The sequence below is a fragment of the Fusarium mangiferae genome (assembly GCF_900044065.1).
Source record: "Fusarium mangiferae strain MRC7560 genome assembly, contig: FMAN_scaffold013, whole genome shotgun sequence".
Classification (NCBI taxonomy): domain Eukaryota; kingdom Fungi; phylum Ascomycota; class Sordariomycetes; order Hypocreales; family Nectriaceae; genus Fusarium; species Fusarium mangiferae.
The window spans coordinates 385,908-403,227 of NW_024573933.1; the positions used below are offsets into that span (position 1 = coordinate 385,908).

The 17,320-nt window shown below is 49.4% G+C and overlaps 6 protein-coding genes and 1 non-coding gene across 7 annotated transcripts; 5 read left to right on the plus strand and 2 right to left on the minus strand.

Annotated features, from left to right (window-relative positions):
- Positions 1-545: 545 nt before the first annotated feature.
- On the plus strand, positions 546-2,620 carry FMAN_00134 (uncharacterized protein; the record flags this gene model as incomplete). The annotated part of the gene is made up of 4 exons (XM_041821948.1): positions 546-913; positions 1,044-1,442; positions 1,498-1,893; positions 1,951-2,620. The coding sequence occupies 4 exons, from the start codon at positions 546-548 to the stop codon at positions 2,618-2,620; spliced, it is 1,833 nt and encodes a 610-aa protein (XP_041687677.1).
- A 436-nt stretch (positions 2,621-3,056) lies between these two features.
- FMAN_00135 (uncharacterized protein) lies at positions 3,057-3,875 on the plus strand (the record flags this gene model as incomplete). The annotated part of the gene is made up of 1 exon (XM_041821949.1): positions 3,057-3,875. One exon carries the CDS (start codon positions 3,057-3,059, stop codon positions 3,873-3,875), a length of 819 nt encoding a protein of 272 aa, XP_041687678.1.
- A 690-nt stretch (positions 3,876-4,565) lies between these two features.
- Positions 4,566-6,323, plus strand: FMAN_00136 (uncharacterized protein; the record flags this gene model as incomplete). The annotated part of the gene is made up of 1 exon (XM_041821950.1): positions 4,566-6,323. One exon carries the CDS (start codon positions 4,566-4,568, stop codon positions 6,321-6,323), a length of 1,758 nt encoding a protein of 585 aa, XP_041687679.1.
- A 180-nt stretch (positions 6,324-6,503) lies between these two features.
- Positions 6,504-8,678, minus strand: FMAN_00137 (uncharacterized protein; the record flags this gene model as incomplete). Its single annotated transcript, XM_041821951.1, has 5 exons — positions 6,504-7,438; positions 7,496-7,765; positions 7,818-7,976; positions 8,026-8,221; positions 8,277-8,678. The coding sequence occupies 5 exons, from the start codon at positions 8,676-8,678 to the stop codon at positions 6,504-6,506; spliced, it is 1,962 nt and encodes a 653-aa protein (XP_041687680.1).
- Positions 8,679-9,726: 1,048 nt separating this feature from the next.
- On the plus strand, positions 9,727-13,992 carry FMAN_00138 (uncharacterized protein; the record flags this gene model as incomplete). Its single annotated transcript, XM_041821952.1, has 6 exons — positions 9,727-12,118; positions 12,219-12,389; positions 12,441-12,500; positions 12,554-12,601; positions 12,659-12,814; positions 12,872-13,992. The coding sequence occupies 6 exons, from the start codon at positions 9,727-9,729 to the stop codon at positions 13,990-13,992; spliced, it is 3,948 nt and encodes a 1,315-aa protein (XP_041687681.1).
- Positions 13,993-14,275: 283 nt separating this feature from the next.
- rrna37 lies at positions 14,276-14,391 on the plus strand. The gene has a single exon (XR_005994028.1). It is a non-coding gene; the product is annotated as a ribosomal RNA (ribosomal RNA).
- A 146-nt stretch (positions 14,392-14,537) lies between these two features.
- On the minus strand, positions 14,538-16,179 carry FMAN_00139 (uncharacterized protein; the record flags this gene model as incomplete). The annotated part of the gene is made up of 4 exons (XM_041821953.1): positions 14,538-14,967; positions 15,021-15,405; positions 15,464-15,648; positions 15,701-16,179. The coding sequence occupies 4 exons, from the start codon at positions 16,177-16,179 to the stop codon at positions 14,538-14,540; spliced, it is 1,479 nt and encodes a 492-aa protein (XP_041687682.1).
- Positions 16,180-17,320: the final 1,141 nt, after the last annotated feature.

Sequence of the window (17,320 nt, forward strand, 5' to 3'; positions counted from 1 at the left end):
AGGTTTAGTGACCCGATTTTAGCCGGGGCTCGGTAGAGTCCCCAGAGCCTCGACACTTGGATCCCGAAATTAGGCGTCTGGGCCATCTGGGGCTGACTAGCTGAAAGACCATTTCTGTCATCACGCATCTAAGCGATGTGATGGTGCGGTGCACAGTGTGTATTGATTGATCTGGAGTCATCCACTTCTCGCCACTGGGTAAGATGCGGTGCACAGTATATTTATTATATTTATCGCTATGTAGGCTGCTTGCTTACCCCTCCTTGCCAAGCAGCGTTCTTTCAGCCACCCAAACCTTTCAAAGCACTTTCTACCTATCAAGACGCTTTAGTTGATAGCTCCAAACAAGGCAGCCAAAGAGGCAGCGAGGCCAGAAAAGTCACGTGGACGTATCAGCATCGCACTTCTGCCTGAAGAAAACAACGCATTCACACGAGCATCGTGCTATGAAAGACCACCACCCGCTACCGCAGATGCCCGCTTTTAGGCGAAGCCATCGCAAGTCGTCAACGCGGGATCGCGAAAGTATCAGCGCGGCCGCCAAGATGAGTGAGCGCATCACGACATCAAGCAAGCTGGATCCAGCGGCTGCACTCCTTTGGCATCCGCCCGGGGACAGGATTGGCTTTCTAGACGAATTCCCTTTCCCTCGTCTCCGTAGCCCAATTCTGGACGCGACGTTGGCCTGTCGCCACAGCTTCAGGAGCATCTGCTTCGCACGGCACAATAAGTCGAAATGGGCAGAGGAGAACCTTATAAGCTTCAACGCCTGGTCCGTCTCCTCGGGAGCTGGTGTTTGGGGAGAATTTAGCTTGGACGACAAGCTCGTGACGCGGAGACAGGACAGCTGCATTCTGCGAAATCTTTTGTGGATGCTTGATGACTTTGTCAACGCTGTCGGCCGAATAGGCAAGTATATATATCCCAGGAGAGCTCGGCCACGAATCTTCCTCGTATTCGGTGACTAACAACGTCTTGTTTCTTTTCGACATAGGTGGACCTACCGAAGAGTCCAACGTCCAAGGAGCCGAATCTGTGCTCAGACAACTATTCACCCTTACGACTGACTTTCTCCGATCTCTTCCCTTTACCCGCCTCTGGGACTCTGAGTCATCCTTTGGAGATGAAGCAGATGAGGACTTGGTGTCTTTTAAATCCACCCTCCTCTCAGAGTACGATCCGTTACTGGCCGACACAGACAAAGGCCGTGTCCAGAGTATCACAGCTGTACGAGATCGACTGGTTGAAGCAAACTCAAAACGACGTGTTCGTCTACAGAATGCCAGAAAGCGAAAGGCTGAGTCCAAATTAGGCACTTCGCCACAAGGCCAAGGACTTTATCCTGTCCTACCACCTCCAGTGGCAACTGGTAGCAAGGTCTTTGAATGTCCTCACTGTTTCGAGAATCTGCCGGTATATCTAGCTCGTGCAGATCATTGGAGGTGAAGTTAATTCCCTTATCTCTTTTATCAGTCTCATGCCTAACAGATCCCCTAGGGAGCACGTCATGGCCGATCTTGCACCTTTTACGTGTGTTGTATCGGAATGTCAGCATCCGAACTTGTTCTTCACATCCGAATTTGACTGGAGATCACACCTAGAACGTGCGCACGGCGTGCAGAGGTGGACATGCTATTATTGCGACCCGGCAATCAGTTTCGACAGTCTTAAAACCCTGAGAAAACATCTGGAGGCGAAACGACTCGACAAATTGCATGCTGCCGTTCTCAAGCTCGGGGACCCTGAAGTCTCGACCGAAACGGCTAGTTGGCAGATTGACAAGCCTTTAGAATGCCCGTTTTGTCCCGAAATCGCCTTGGGGGATCGGTCTCTGGATCATATCGCCAGCTGCTTGTTTGGCTTCGCCTTGAAGGCACTTTTATATAACGATACGTATGTTCTGCAATTTGCGTCCACTTTGGAAGGAGATCAGGCTGAGCAGCTGAATAGAGACTTGCATAGGGCATCGACGGCAGTACCGGTGTCACCAATCGAACCGTCCGACGCACTAGGCAGCACTGGTCTCAATATGCCTGTAGAGAACATAGCCATGCCGATTGATCTGCTGAGTACAGAAGGTCAACCAGTTCCTAATCGCCCGCAAGCTATCAGCCCCAGTAATCTGTCAAAGATTCCGACTGGGTCCAAACAATCCTCAACGACCAGATTGCCAAAGCGCGGAGACCACCATAGCCGTCGCAGCGCTGCCAGGAGAACTTCGCCTTTGGTAGTTCCGCAAAATGTTGGGCAGAGATCAGCGCCATCACCCGAGCCAGCGATGATAAGCGATGGCCCTCCGACGAAGCGACGGAAGCTGAGTGAAGATGACTTACCAGCTCCTAATTTTGAACAGCAATCACTGGATACTTGGATCTCCTGTACATCCTCAGTCATGGCAACCATCAGCGGATCTGGGCTCTCGGGTTCCACCAGCCGCATAATGGCGAGCGGCAACACTACAATGAGAACGCAGTGGGTTCATGAGTGGGATTCCGAAGTGCTACCCTGGGAGGGATGGGAAAGTTGCTACCCCGGTTACACCGCCAAGAGAGACCATGAACGACGGTCCATCGTTGCGATAGAGCAATTTAAAAGAGTCGAGAGGGGCATACCTACTTGAGATCTCAGTAGGCTGTATCACAGTACGGATACAGGTTGAAATAAATTCACAACAGCCGGTAAGCATTACCAAGTGGTGGTTGCATATCATGAGAAATGTGCAGCGTGGTTCGCCCAGGCATACTCATTCGGCTTCAGAAATACGCCTCATGCACCTCTGAAGGTGAGGCGAGCATTCGGAGGCCTCCGTTCTCCAATGGAACTGACATGCGGCCCTCCATGTCCCTTGGTGGCAAGGCGTGCATTGCCGTCATTGGTGTACACACAGCTATCCCTTTCAGCCTGGGCATTATCATTGAACATAAATTCTATCCTTTATCCCCTGCCTTGGTCCCATCCCAGTATCCCTCTTCCAATCTGACACCGCTTCATCTTCTCCAAGATCATCCTACGGCAAACCAAAAACTCCAACCTAGTCCCTACAACATCATCCCACCATGGTATCAGAGCACAGTTACATTCTTGTCCCAGAACCTGGCCAGCCCACTTCGCAGATTGCCATTGGTAACATTTTCAGGGATCGTAGAAAGGTCGATCAGCAGCCGTTCGCCGGACCAGGGCCGAACGGCGTCCTCATGCAGCTCCACGCAACCGAGCGTGATGTCGAACTCATCTTCAACATAAGTAAGCGCCTGACTGCCAGCCTCAAAGCAAAGCTGTGTTCTTTTCTTGGTATCGGCGCGGGCTTTGACTCTTCGCAAGAAGGGGATGTTGCCTTGAAGATTGGAAAGGTCGAGACATACCGGATCGCCATGGAGGGCGATATCCTCCATCAGTATGTTAACAAGCGGCTCGAGTCGCTCGGCCAGGATGCAGAGTCGTTAAGAAAACTCAGGCTCGATCCCACCAAGCCAGGACGACTATTCATGATCACGGGCATCAAGGTCGCCACAGACATGGAGAGATATGTCGCAGAGAAGCGCCACCGCGGAGCAAACGCTGATGCCGGATTTCCTCTAGATCCGCACCAAGCGGCAGGTCTACAAGCCTCTGGGGTCATGGACAGGAGCAGAAATTGGTCGGCTTCGGGGAAAATGGATGGACCTGTTGTGATTGCATATCAATTGTATTATTTGCCATGGAAAAATGACAAGGCTCAAGTCGAGAAGAATTTGAAATATGGAATGTTGGGTGATGAGAAGGACAATGGCGAAGATGAGTATGAGGATGACGAAGAAGCTGATGATGAGAAGGACGAGGGTGAGAACGAGGACCTAGAAGACGAGTGGGGTTGGCTCATGCAGCTTGGAAGCTGAGCCACGGTACCTATAGAAGTCGGCCATAACTATGGCCAGGTCAACTATGAATTGAGAAGAGGCAATCCAATCATTGTGATAGAGATCCAGGCCAAGAATAGAGGTTCTATCTCAACTTTGAAAACTTGGTGTGTATGTCAACATCCATCCCGGATCGAGGCCGTTTCAGTGCACTACGGACCGGCCCTTTCTGGAAGCTAAGTTCTGTCTGGTGATCATCATTGATTGTGGCTAGCTGAAAAATGAGGGGTTGTTGAAAGAGGCAAAACCGGGCTGGCTGAGTGGACTCCTCCGGAACTTATCGTATTACTCCTATTGGTCTGCCCGAAAGATGGCGACGTCTAGACCAGACTATTGATCTGCCCATATTCACTAGCGCCGAGAGCCAAGAATCGGTATAGAGGCAAACCCTCTCAAGAGCGGCTGCATAGTGTGGTTTCTGTGGATGGAAGCTGAGACATTGATTGTGATATATGTGATGGAATGTGATATATGCGACAGTCTCCGTGTAGCTCATCAAGAGGTTAGCGTTGGGCATGCCTGCAGAGCGCTACTCGGCCTTCTGAACCATCTATAAAAGCTTATCTTTGACTTCTTCCGAGTCCAAGAAAGCAGACCAAGCAACTCACTGATCTTTCCTTTCAATATTGAATATCTTTGCAAACTTCGTTTCGCACTACAGCTAACACAATGGCCTCTCAAAGACCTGAAGTACCTCAGCAGCCGGAGGAGGAGAAAGAAAAACAGAGACGTCTCCTTGAGCTCTGCTTGCAACAGGTGGGATTCTTCAGGGGAAAGAAGATCCCAGTCTACACTGCTGGAGAGCTCGAGTACGAGAAATCGGTGGCAAACTCGAACCTCTTCTACCGCTTTGAAAGACCTGGTTGTGTGATTCAACCTGAGCATGAATCCCATGTTCGCATCATCGTTCAACGGGCTAAGGCGGTAGGCTTACCTCTTCGAATCAAGAATGGAGGCCACTCATACGCCGGGTTCTCTGCTATCAACAATGGCATCTCCATTGACCTGATTAATATGAAACGAGTCGACTTCGACAAGGAGAATATGACCATCACTATGGATGCGGGCGCACTATGGGCTCATGCATATCACGAACTGATCAACGACCATCAAGATAAACTGATTATCAATGGAGGCCGTTGCCCTAGTGTCGGCGTCAGTGGTTTCACCCTGGGTGGAGGTCTCGGGCCCTTTACTCGAAGCTTCGGTTTGGGAAGTGACACGCTTCTTGAGGCTCGCATTGTCACTGCAGACCGTGGAGCCATAAAGGTCAGCTCCAAAGACAAAGAAAAAGAAAAGAAAGACCTCTTCTGGGCTCTTTGTGGTGCTGGTGGCAATAACTTTGGGGTAGTTACCCAGCTCAAGATGAAGGTTCAAGAGCTCCACCATGACTTTGTGGTTGCTGGGGTTTATAACTGGGCACCATCTCATGAACCCAAGCACCAGGAGGCTTTTAAAGAAGCTATGATAAAGTTCTACACTGCTAATTGGAGCACCAACATGACCATCGACAGCAGCTGGCTGCTGGACCTCAAGGATTCCCGCGAAGATCCGTCTGTTAAGTTTTTGGTCTACTATAATGGACTGGAGACAGACTTTGACAAAGAGGTCGATGAGCGTCTCGGAGATTGCGGCAAGGGTGATGTGACGGACAAATCACTGGCAAAACAACTCAAGGATCGAACTTTACCGGAGGTTTCGACCTTGTTTCTTCACGAGACCCTTGTAGCTCAGTGGTCCGAGGAAACTCAGAAAGCGTTGCCTTTAAACGCGATGTTCAGGATCTTCACCTCCTTCTCTTTCACAAAGGCCAGCGTCGAGAAGAATATTCCTGATATAATCGACACTCTGAAAAGGGGAATGGTGGATTTCAAAAATGAGTTCAAAGGAGAAGAGGGCTCAATCAAAGTCACTTGGATTCATTCCGGTGGTAAAGCCAGTGAAACGGCGCCCCGGGACTCTGCATATCCTTGGCGTGGATGTGACTATCACACATACATCATGATTGAGTGGAAGGACAAGTGGCTGGAGAAGAGGATGAAAGGCATCCTGGCGGATTTCAATAAGGCTCTGAGAAAGTACTCTATGGACGGGCTCGGTGTGTATATCAACTTCCCAGATGCGACACTCGACGCGAATACGTACGAGAAGGCATACTATGGTGTCAATCGAGAGAGACTGCAACATATCAAGACATACTGGGATAAGGGTAACATCTTCCAGTGGCCCCATGGAGTTCAGGTCTTGCCCCACGTTGACTCTGAGGGCACGGCGATGGAATTTGTAGCTCCGCCTCCTCCCCCCAGCAAGAAACCGATTGTCGAAGGGTTTGCCAATGCAGGAGATGCTACGGTTGTCAATGCATGCCAATCTTGGGGTACCGTTAACCTCAACATCGGCAACCCTATCGTTAGCCTAGCTAGCTAAATTAGTTGGAGACTGGTGAAAGTTGTTTGGGCTCACAAGTTAAGAAATATCAGTCAATAGGATTCTGGTTTTAATTCGATCGCTTAAAACCGCTCTAAGCTCTCTCTGGCGACATAGGCTCTCAGCCGCAAGTCGCTGCTGCAAATAACATATCTGGCTCACAGCTTGCACATTATACCATTAATACGGTTCAAGAGCCCCCTTTACCTGCTTCGCAAACCGTTCATCACTAAAATGCTTATCCAAACTGAAGCGACCAGACTCATGCATAGATAGCACATCCTTCTCTTTGAACGCTTTCCAGATTGTGCTCGTGTCTGTGGCACTGGTAAACAGAATCTTCACATGCGTCTTCACCCTTTGGTCGCCCGTCAACTGCAGTATCTCAAACAGTACTTTCTCCACATACATGCCTTGTAACATATCTTCATCTTCATAAACATTCACACTGTCGATAACACAAAAGAGTGTTGTATCACTGCGTAAGCGACGAACAAGGACAGAGAACAGCTGGCATAGCTCCCCAATGTCCTCAACTCCTCTCCTTAAAAAAGGAATATTAACTTCTTCAGCGACTTTATCAAGATCCGCATTATCAAAGCGATGCTGACGAAGAACTTGCGCTGTGAGGCTCTTGATGAGTCCGATGCCGCCAATCAGTGGATCATCGAGGCCGGTATGCTGTCCACAAAAGAACGCAACGGCACAGAAACGATCGACTTGTCGAAGATTTCGCACAATAGCGGCACTAAATAACGACAAAGGCGTGACACTCGTTCGACTTGGCTTCATGTGTCCGTGAACCAGCAGTTCAGTAGAGCTCGTTCTGACGACCCACTGCTTGAACTGTGCGTTCTCAACCAAATGCTCAGCCCTCCCTTGATCACGGCGATTCACGAGTGCAGCTGAGCTTGAGATCTCCACCATGTCGACTTTGTCAACGGCAGAGAGGTCAAATTCCAAGTTCATGTTAAGAATTCGTAGAAGCTGAGCTTGCGATACACGTGCTGGACCGATCCAAGGTCTTCGGTCTCGGCTGCGAGATCGCTCTGCTTCGAGCTGGGTATGAAGTCGTGTATACTGAACTGCAAGTCTTGCGTTTTGCTTTTTTTGCTCTATCACATAGATGCGTCAGTGAATCTTTTGAAATTGATGCAGAGGTGAGCACCAACCGTTCAAAGCAGTGAGGTTGGTGAGATACTCTTGTGATAGCCGCATGAATGCATTCATGGCATTAGACGCAGTTGTGGCGTTGGCCATGTTAGCTGCGGCGTTTTTTTCATTCGCAGTAGCATTGCGTTCGATGGCTGAGGCTAGTCTTTGTTGTTCTGCTGCTATTTTGCGACCAGATTTGTTCATCTCTGACTGGGCATCTGCTAGTCTTCCTTGTTCTCTCACAATCTTCATCTGATCCAGCTGGAGCTGTTTCAACTTCTCGATCCCTGGCGTGGAGTTAGTCCCTATAGATTGACTCTTGGATTGAAGTAACAATACCTTCTGATGCTTTGATACTCACTGATCGAAGCTCACGGAAACTTCCGATATTGGCCTTCTCCATCAGTCTTGCACTGCTGGAATTAAGGTCCTCTAGGCAGCCCGTTAGATCAGCCTTGTAGCTATCCGCTTGCCACATCGACAGAAGCATTTTCTTTCCTGCAGATGGATCAGTAGATGGTCGTCCGAGTATATGGATGAGAATTACCTTTCTTCGCCCAGTAGTAATCGATGATATCCTCGATCGCCTGGAGCATTGAGCTAAGAACCTTCTTCGCGGCAGCAACGATATCCTCTTCCTTCTCGTAAACAGCAACTATACTCTCAACATCCTCCAACTTCTCTCGGAATTGGCGAAGGCTTGATTCAATCTCTTCTCGAATTTTAGCTGTCCTCTTAGCAGCCTGTATCAAGTTAGTCACTGAGGGATGTCGGGAGGCATGGGCCTTCTGAGCTCACGTCAAAAACAATGTCAAATACACAGTGAATCACTGAAGAGTAGTCCGTGTTCGGCAGAAGAGAGAGAAGTCTCTTTCCATCATCAACATTGTCTGCCATTTTGTGTGCGGACCGTTTCCAGAATCCGATAAACCCTGAGTAATCGTAGTAATTTGCCCTGGCCTTTTCGAGTCCATTCACAATGTCAACCCATCCTTCCAAGCCCCGAATACTTCGCGTTGTACCGGCAAGGCTCTTTGGCTCGTCGCGGCTGGATTTGAGCTCCTCCATCGCTTCAGGGAGCATTTCTTCCCAAAAAGGTCGCCGGTCAGAGTCCTCCGAGGCATTTTCGGGCAGTATGTCTGGAAGCTCATGCTCCTTGGGCGGTTGGGAGCCAGGGGCTGGATCTTGGTTATGTGTCATTGGCTCGAATCGTCCCCGAGATGTGCTGAATTGGACGTCAGGGTTGGCAAAAGCCTCATGAAATTCGGGCAGACGTTCATCAATGAACTCAAGACACGGTTGCCGTCTTATGAAGCCTCTATTCTTATTCTGGCTGTCGGCCATGAGTTTGACCATGAACAGCAAGCTTGAGTGCCGCTGAGAGGAAGTGATGTAGTGTTTGGCGCATCAGGAACTCAGCCCCATTTCGTCAGCACAGCCTGATTCTTGACACAACTGAAAGGCACCAGTACAGAAGAGATGAGTCGCAGTGCGTTTTCTGACGTAGAACGTTTTTTCAAGCTGAACAATGTCATAGCGTAAGATGGATAAGTGGGAGCAACTCTGCTTGTTCTGCCCTTGAGCGATGGCCACGTAGAATCACCACCCCGCTCGCGCTATGGTCTCCACGTAGCTCCTCCGCTAAAGATTTCTGTGTCAGTCTATTAATGGCAGCTCGTCTCCGAAGGTGGTCAGCAAAAATTGGTTATTCTGTTTCAGCTCCGGTGGATATTGCAGAAGTAGCCGCTAGCTTATGCAGGAAGATAGGGTACTATCCAATCAACAAGCTTCTTTCAACCAGGGTCTTATGCATCGTCGAAGCGCTCAGAGCTCCCAGGACCTTCACATCACACCAGAAAATAAGATCATAACCTTGTACTTCTGAGATCAGGAGTTCTAGTTACAGCGTCTTTATGTTCTAGGAATGAATGGAAAGCGGCGAGTTAAAAAGGCCGGACGTATTAGACCAGCGTCTGAGGTTTATCTGGCTCAAGATAAGAGCAAATTCTGTGTTGTAAGGAGGATGCATGGTGATGTGACTTGTCTTACATGCATATTCCTTCCTGCCTGATCAGCCTCTTCACAACTTGGTCACACACAGTCTAATCCCTGCACAACCACTTTTTGAATCAGGCTCTGGTCTTCATTCGGACCTCCAACCGCGGGCCTTCCCACTGAGCGATTTAATTCATCCAGAACAAAATCATTTAAGCACCATCAATTTGTGATCCATAGAGCCATGAGTACAATGGAAGAAACCACTCCGATGCCTCCTCCGCTGGATGTTCAGGCTCCAACTGGGAGCAGTGACAAACCCACCAACAGCGTACCCGACGAAGCGATTGATGAGCCAATATCAAACTCAAAGACCGCTGCTGATGTCTCTCATGACTCCAGCAAGTTGCTCCCAGGTCAGAACCAGAAGAAGCTGTCTGGAAATGCGACCCCTCGTGACGAGACTGGTGACATGCAGGCCGAGATCAAACGGCTCAATCGCCAGATCCAGGATCTCAAGATGATACACCAAGAAGAGCGAGAGCAACTTGAGGATGCATTGGAGGAAGACTATGAGTTCAGAAGCTGGAGCACGCGTGAAGTCAAAGCACACGGGATGCCCTTCACTCGAAGCCATCACGCCTATGTCGGCGAAAAGGTTCCTCAAGACTTCGCCGAGGAACTGGATCAAATTGAGATTCTTCACTATGCACGGGAAGCCGAGAGGCAGGCTGTTCAAGCCTGGAGACTCGCTCACCCGGGACAAGATTATCAGGCTCCGCTGTCAAAAAGCGGACCACCCAGCACTTCGATGCTGAATCGTGTACCATGGGCTGAGTTCCAACAGTCTCTTGAGGTCGCGGATCAGTCCAGTAGATTTGCGGTAGATGTACTGGTTGGTGAGCCCAACGTCAAGGTCACACTCCCCAGTCTTCGGTATCGCACTAGAGGAGAAGCTGCAAGATACGGCTTCGACAAAACAGTCGATGCTACTGGCGCTACTGCCAGTTCTTCGGCAGCGGCAAATCTACGAAAGCAGACTGGTAGAACCATGTCTCGTGGCCAGGGACCACTACCAGAACGTATTCGTATCAACTCGACGGCAATACTGGTAATTCTGAGTAAGATATTCCAGGAGAAAATCTCAACCGACTTCGAGCCAGTCTTGATGATGAGGCCATTTCGAGGACTGATCTGGTACAAGGACGAGATCCGGAAATGGAGAGATGATCTTGAGAAGAAAGTCATAAAGGCTCAGATAGAAGCCGAAAAGACGCAAAATGAGGAGGAAGACAAAGCAGACACTGCCGAAGAAAAGACTACTACCGATGAGACGCCGGGGCCCAGTGTAGCAGAAGAGGCCTCTGCAAACGAAAAAGAAATGGAGGATGATGGAGATAAGCCCCAGAAAGAGGAATCCGCAAACAAAAGCCCAAACCCCGATCTTGTCGATTTCTTTGAAAGTATATTAAAGGGCCAAATCCCTAACAAGAAAGAAGAGGAAACTGATACCAAGGAAGACAAAAGAACGGACAGTGGGAGTAGTAGTCAGGACGTCGAAATTGACGATGAAGAGAGTCTCATAAACACGCAAGAAGCCTTGAACGACCTCAACTGCCTAGTCAACTTCATTGACCATGACCTGGAAGACAAGTTGGCCTATCTCGCTAACGAAGAGTGCACAAAGGTCATATGGAGTGACATTTGGCACCTTTTTAAGCCAGGTGACTTTGTGGTCAGCAAGGACGAGAAGCAGGCATATCGCGTTATCCAAGTCAAATACGCGACGCACAGCATGAAGCCACCAACCGGAAGAAACCTCTGGATGGCAGAAGCAAAAGCCAAGCTTGATGATTCGCCAATTACTATTCAGTGTGTTTTCTTAGACTTTGATGGAGAACGGATCGGTCCCGTTACACAGACCATAGATATTCATCGGTACGAAGGCGAAAGGAGTATTCGGTCTCTTTCGATCGTTCCTATACGACGGGCCAAGAATCGCAACCTCAAGGAGGCTTTGATCAAGCGAGGCTCCATCTTTATTGAAGCGTGCGATCCTCAGCGTCGTGGTATTCCGATGCACTACTCGGGCCTCTCCTTAGAAGCACAGGAAGAAATTGACAGTCAAGTCGTGATCGACTTCGAAGAAGCATTCGCCAGCAACGATGTCGGGGGCAAAACCAAGCCATCAGGCTGGACGATCGAAAAGCTGGTCCTCGAATGTTTTGCCGGCAGTATAAAGGATGAGATGCAGCTATATCTGCATGACGTGCAAACAAACTGGAAACCCGAATTCAAAGACATCAACCTAGGAAGTGACTACGATACGGCCTCCTCATATGACAGCGAAGGCAGCGATCGTGAGCGTACTCGCGGACGCCGGGCTCAGATGAATCGAACTTGTCTTCCACAGTGTTGTTCGAACGAGAACGTTCACGATGATGTTTTCGTGGAGCATAATAGGAGCAGTGAATTTGTGCAGAGTCAGTTTTGGGAGGATGATTTGAATGAGGGGATGCCGTCATTGACTATCACGGCGAGGCCTTTGAGAGAGGCGATGGAGGATGAGGATTATATCACTGATGATGACAAGTTGATCACCAGTTATAGGGTTTTTGGGTTTATTATGAGGAGTAGAAAGTGGGGTGAGTACCATACTCTGAAGCTAGACCTGGTATCGGACCTGATGTCTTCCTGAAGGAGTCAGGTTATTTCAGACGCTGAACTGACGTGAGCTACTTACAGCTAAGCTTGACTTAACCTACCTCGGACCCATGAAGGGGCAGAATACTTTCGACCTACTCGTACTCCCAACTGGACACAGAGAAATGGTGGAGAGTCTGGTGACTCAGCATTTCTTGGACAAGGCGTCTGCTTACGATGAGACGGATGAAGTGGATATCGTCCGTGGAAAAGGTACGAAGTCCCAGTCTAATGGTTATTGACAACGACTGACACACAGCGCAGGCAAGGGCTTGATTCTGCTTTTGCATGGAGCACCTGGAGTAGGAAAGACGACGACAGCGGGTAAGCTTTTTGAACTGCTGCGGCATACACGGGGCGTCGACTGACTTGGACAGAATGCGTTGCGACATACTTCCACAAGCCGTTATTCCAGATAACTTGCGGTACGGACGGTCTTAATCTACCAAGCTTGAAGTGTGATCGCTAATGTGGTCTTATAGGCGATTTGGGGTCTACAGCAGACGTCGTTGAGAGTCGCTTGGAGAAGAACTTTGCTCTGGCGAGTCGATGGGGGTGCATTCTGCTAATCGACGAAGCTGATGTCTTCCTCGAGGCTCGGCAGACAGAGAACTTTGATCGTAACAGTCTTGTAGCTGGTAAGTTAAAGGTTTCCTGAAACATGGCAGTGAGTTAACCACATTATCTCACCCCAGTCTTCCTTCGGACCCTCGAGTACTATACCGGTATTCTCTTCCTCACCACCAACCGTGTCGGCACCTTCGACGAAGCTTTCACGTCACGCATCCACATCAGTCTATACTACCCTCCTCTCAACCTAGAATCCACAGTTGCCGTCTTCAAGGTGAATCTCACGCGCATCAAAGCCCGCTTCGAGAAGAAGAAAGAAAGAGGGGAAGCCGAGCTTGAGCTAGATGAGCTGTCGATCGCCACATTCATCCATCGCTATTTTGAGAAGAATAAGGATGCACGCTGGAACGGTCGTCAGATCCGTAATGCTTGTCAGACAGCGTTAGCACTGGCTGAATTTGAGGGCCAAAAGCTAGCTAACCCAGGGGCGAGCGGCGGGCGTAACGTCATGGAGTTCGCAGCCATGTCGAAGAAGATGATCAAGGTCAAGCTGGCAGAAAAGCACTTCCAAGACGTTGCCAAGGCATATCTGGCATTCATAAAGTATCTTCGGGAAGTACATGGTGTCAGTGCAGCGCAACAAGCTAAGAACTACCGTCTGCGTCATGATCGATGGGGTCTTGGTGAGTCAGCTAGTCTCCTTGCTTCAAGACAAAGAGAGTATGGAGCAGCGGGCAAGCCAGAATATGGACAGCAGTATGGTCCGAGACCAAGTGGAAGAGGAGACAAGCAGACACGAGGACCACGGTATCAACAAGAAAAGCACGTGGATGATGAGGACATTGCAGAAGAGTACGGATATTCCAACGAATACCATGGGTATGATGATGATCAAGGGCTCATGCAGGACGACGACGATGGTAGGGACTTTGAGAACGGACCGTCGTTTGATGAAGAGGATGATTATGAGGAGGGCTATCAAGGCCGTCCTACCGCGCGAGGCAAACAGCCGGCGCAGAACTATGACCAAGACTTTAGGGATAACAAGTACTACCCTGATGATGAGCAGGAAACTGTCAAGTACGGACCAGGTCCTTCGCAGCCGGAGCGACATATGGCTCGTGCTGGAAATCGGGGAAGAGGCTCCGGCCGCGGCCAACAAGCGTCAAGAAGGGAGAGTCACGTTCCCAAGAGAAGAATGATTCCAGGTGCATATAGAAAAGCACTACCTGATGAAGCTGACTGAATAGGGTGCTCAGGAAATGCTACACTTTGAGAGATTGCTGTGCTTTGAGGAACCGTGTGATCGAGCATTGCACGCGGATCAGAAACACCATAGCATGTTAGGTATAAATATGACTGAAGTTTGGCCACGCAGTCAACTGGAGTATACCCACGGTGTATGAATATGAAGCCTGAATCTACCATCTCGTGATGCTTGCCAGCGTCGGCATAAGGGTATGATGTCTACTGAAATCTGTTACGAGAGACCATGGATATTCGTCGTAATGCGCGACCGACTGGTACATACGACCATAGGTAGTGTAGACCACGGGATCCCGTCCGCTCTCCCATAGTTAAGCCACTAACCGGCGGATTAGTAGTTGGGTCGGTGACGACCAGCGAATCCCCGCTGTTGTATGTTTTTGCTAATCTGGTAACCAATCTATTTTTGGAAACTCAACCATCCTGGTATGCTACCAGCTGGTGCGGTTATTATATATACCAGTACTGATAGTTGTTACTATGGGCGGCTTTTTGTTGCCAAGAATTGTAAATTGATCCTACTTGCTAGATTGTATACCGAAAGAATGTGGCATTATCGCCTTTCTCCCGCTCAGCATGCTTTTCGTCTTCGGTATATAAACTGGGATCCTTATGTGTAGCATCCCGGCGAGCATTCTCACGGCGTAGGTAGATAGCCATCCAGACAGACAAGAGCAATGCCATCACCTGGCAGCCCAAGAGAGTACCGAAGCCTGGGAAATATCTTGGAGCATCCTTGGTCATGAACAGATAGGATGCAATGATGCCGCCGAGGTTGCCACAGCTCACGTTCATCGCGATGCCGACGCCTCTCTTGAGTGATCCGCCGATGTTATTGCTGTTCCAGGCAATGCCTTGGGGAACAGATGGGAATATGCCCGAGGCGAGGAGGAAGCAGCCGAAGTAGCGAACTCCAGAATGGCGCACGGCCATGAGGAGAATGAGGCCAAGTCCACTGGTAAGTTGTCAGTAGGTAGCCACAAGTATCAAGGTCCAATGGTTACTTACGCCATGGTGATGAATATAATCATGAATATTCCTCGCTGTTGGATCTTGTCCGCCCACCAGCCAGCCACGACACACACGAAACACGCGACTAAATATGGAGGAGTACTCATAAGCTGGGCTGTTGTACTGGAATACCCGAGATCGCGAATGATGGTGGGTAGAAAGAGAGAATAGGAGTAGACACCGGTAAATGTGCCAGTTGCGATAAGCATATGCACCCAGATCTTCCAATCTTTGAACGCATCCCAGACGTATTTCATTTCGAACTCTTCGGCTAGCCCCGATCGATCAAGCATCAAGCGTTCTTGGATATGTTTCCTCTCTGCGTCTGTTATGAACTTGGCTCGGTCGGGATAATCAGCCATCAGCTTGAATGAGGCCAGTGCTGCAGGTCACAACTGTTAACATCAATCTCAAGCGGATATGTCAAAGGGAACACGTACCGACTGCTACAGTAAGAAGACCTTCGATGATAAAGATCCATTGCCAGCCAGCCAAGCCTGCCAGACCTCGCATCTCCATAATTCCACGGGCGAGAAAGCCGCCAAATACACCAGCAGCCGTCGCAGCAGAAAAGAAAATGGCCATGCGAAAGCCACACTCGTGGCGGCGGTACCACATGGTGATACTGGAAATGTTAGCCTACGATACAAGAGGTTCGCGATCGGAAGGAGACGCACTAATAGGCGATTCCCGGAAACAAACCGCCCTCTGCTAGACCAAGGAAGCTTCTTGCAGCCAACAGACCAGCGTAGTTATGGACTATGCCCATCAGGGTGCAGCAAATGCCCCATACAACCATCATAGAGGGGATCCAGATCCAGGGCCTGAATCGCTTCATGCCCATGTTGGATGGAATTTCTGCTATGATGTAGAAGGGAAAGAATATGGCGAGTGCGTGGTTGTACATTAGACCTGACATGTTGAGGTCTAACTCGAGGGTATCCAGGCGAGCATTGCCGATGTTGGTGCGGTCGAGGAACGAGAGGAGGTAGAGTAGAGAGACGAATGGAATGATGGACCAGTCGATCTTGCGGATCAGTCTGTTGGTGTCGGCTTCGGTGAAGCCTGCGCCCTCGGCCAAGGACGCTTTCGCATTGTCATTCGTTTCAGCAATATTAACACTTGCTTTATCACTGCCTGCTGCGTCCTCTTTCATAGCGGCGGTTAGGTCAGAGATAAGCTGGAACAGTGGGTGTATGGAATAAAGAAGTGGTTTGAAGGCTGATCTGTACTCTTTTGGTGCGTCTTCTTGGGTCGTATTTATACCAATACAAGGGATGATCACAGACATCAATGCGATCCCCTCCAAGACTGAAGATCTGATCCCCCACAGTCTAGATCATCGTGATGAGGCTAAGCAGCTCTTGGCGCTCTGGGGTAATTGCAAAGAGGAGATATTCCGATTCGCCATGGCCAGAAAGCTTGGATTTAGACTTAAATTAGACTATCTTCATCCTGTTTTCCCCGCACGAAGCTAAGTCCAGGTATAGCAGGTGCAATGCCAACCACTTGCACACACGGCTCGAAAACACGGCTTGCACGGCCCGAGCACGGTCCGAGGAACGAAGTCATAGCCGAGCAAGTTATCTCTCAGCCAATACAAGCTTCTGGCAACTGATGTCAAAGCGTTGGCGTCACTGAAGAGAACGAGTAGCAAGTCAATTTAACTAAATTAGGGCATCAATCTGCCAAGTCGTCTGTGGTGACGAAAGCTCTCAGCCACAAGTCTCAACTGCAAATAACACGTCTGGCTAAAGCAGCTTTGAGCCACCTTAACAAATTCGAACCAGCCCCTTCAGGTACTCGTGGCCTAGCAAATAATTCATCAAGTTCATGTCCCACTTCCTGCTTTTCCGGCCGGCCAGTACACGCTTGATATAATTTGGGGCCAAGTCCTGAGATCATCCTACTTAGCAACAGTTTGTGCAGGCAGATCAAGGGCCTATTGAAATGTTTTGGGGTGAGCCTCGTGCGTGTTGGCTCGGCGGTCGTTCACCCAACGAAACCAAGGACACCGCAAGGTGCGTTCTTGGGTTGTAGCCTTTCTTGCTGCTCTAGCAACATCTGGTTGAGGTCCTGAATACAGTTTTTATTTAATATCTCAGTTTCAGCAATGATGCGCAGGTGGTCGAGATCTTGATCAGTTATGCGAGTTGTGTTCATGCCTCTCGAACAAGAAAATGAAGCCGGCTTGTGAAATAGGACGGGTTGCGAATAAAATGGCAGAAGTTTTCTTTGTCAATAATGATCCAGCACATGCTTTCTACGGTATTGACCGTTTTCGATCGTTGCTGCCG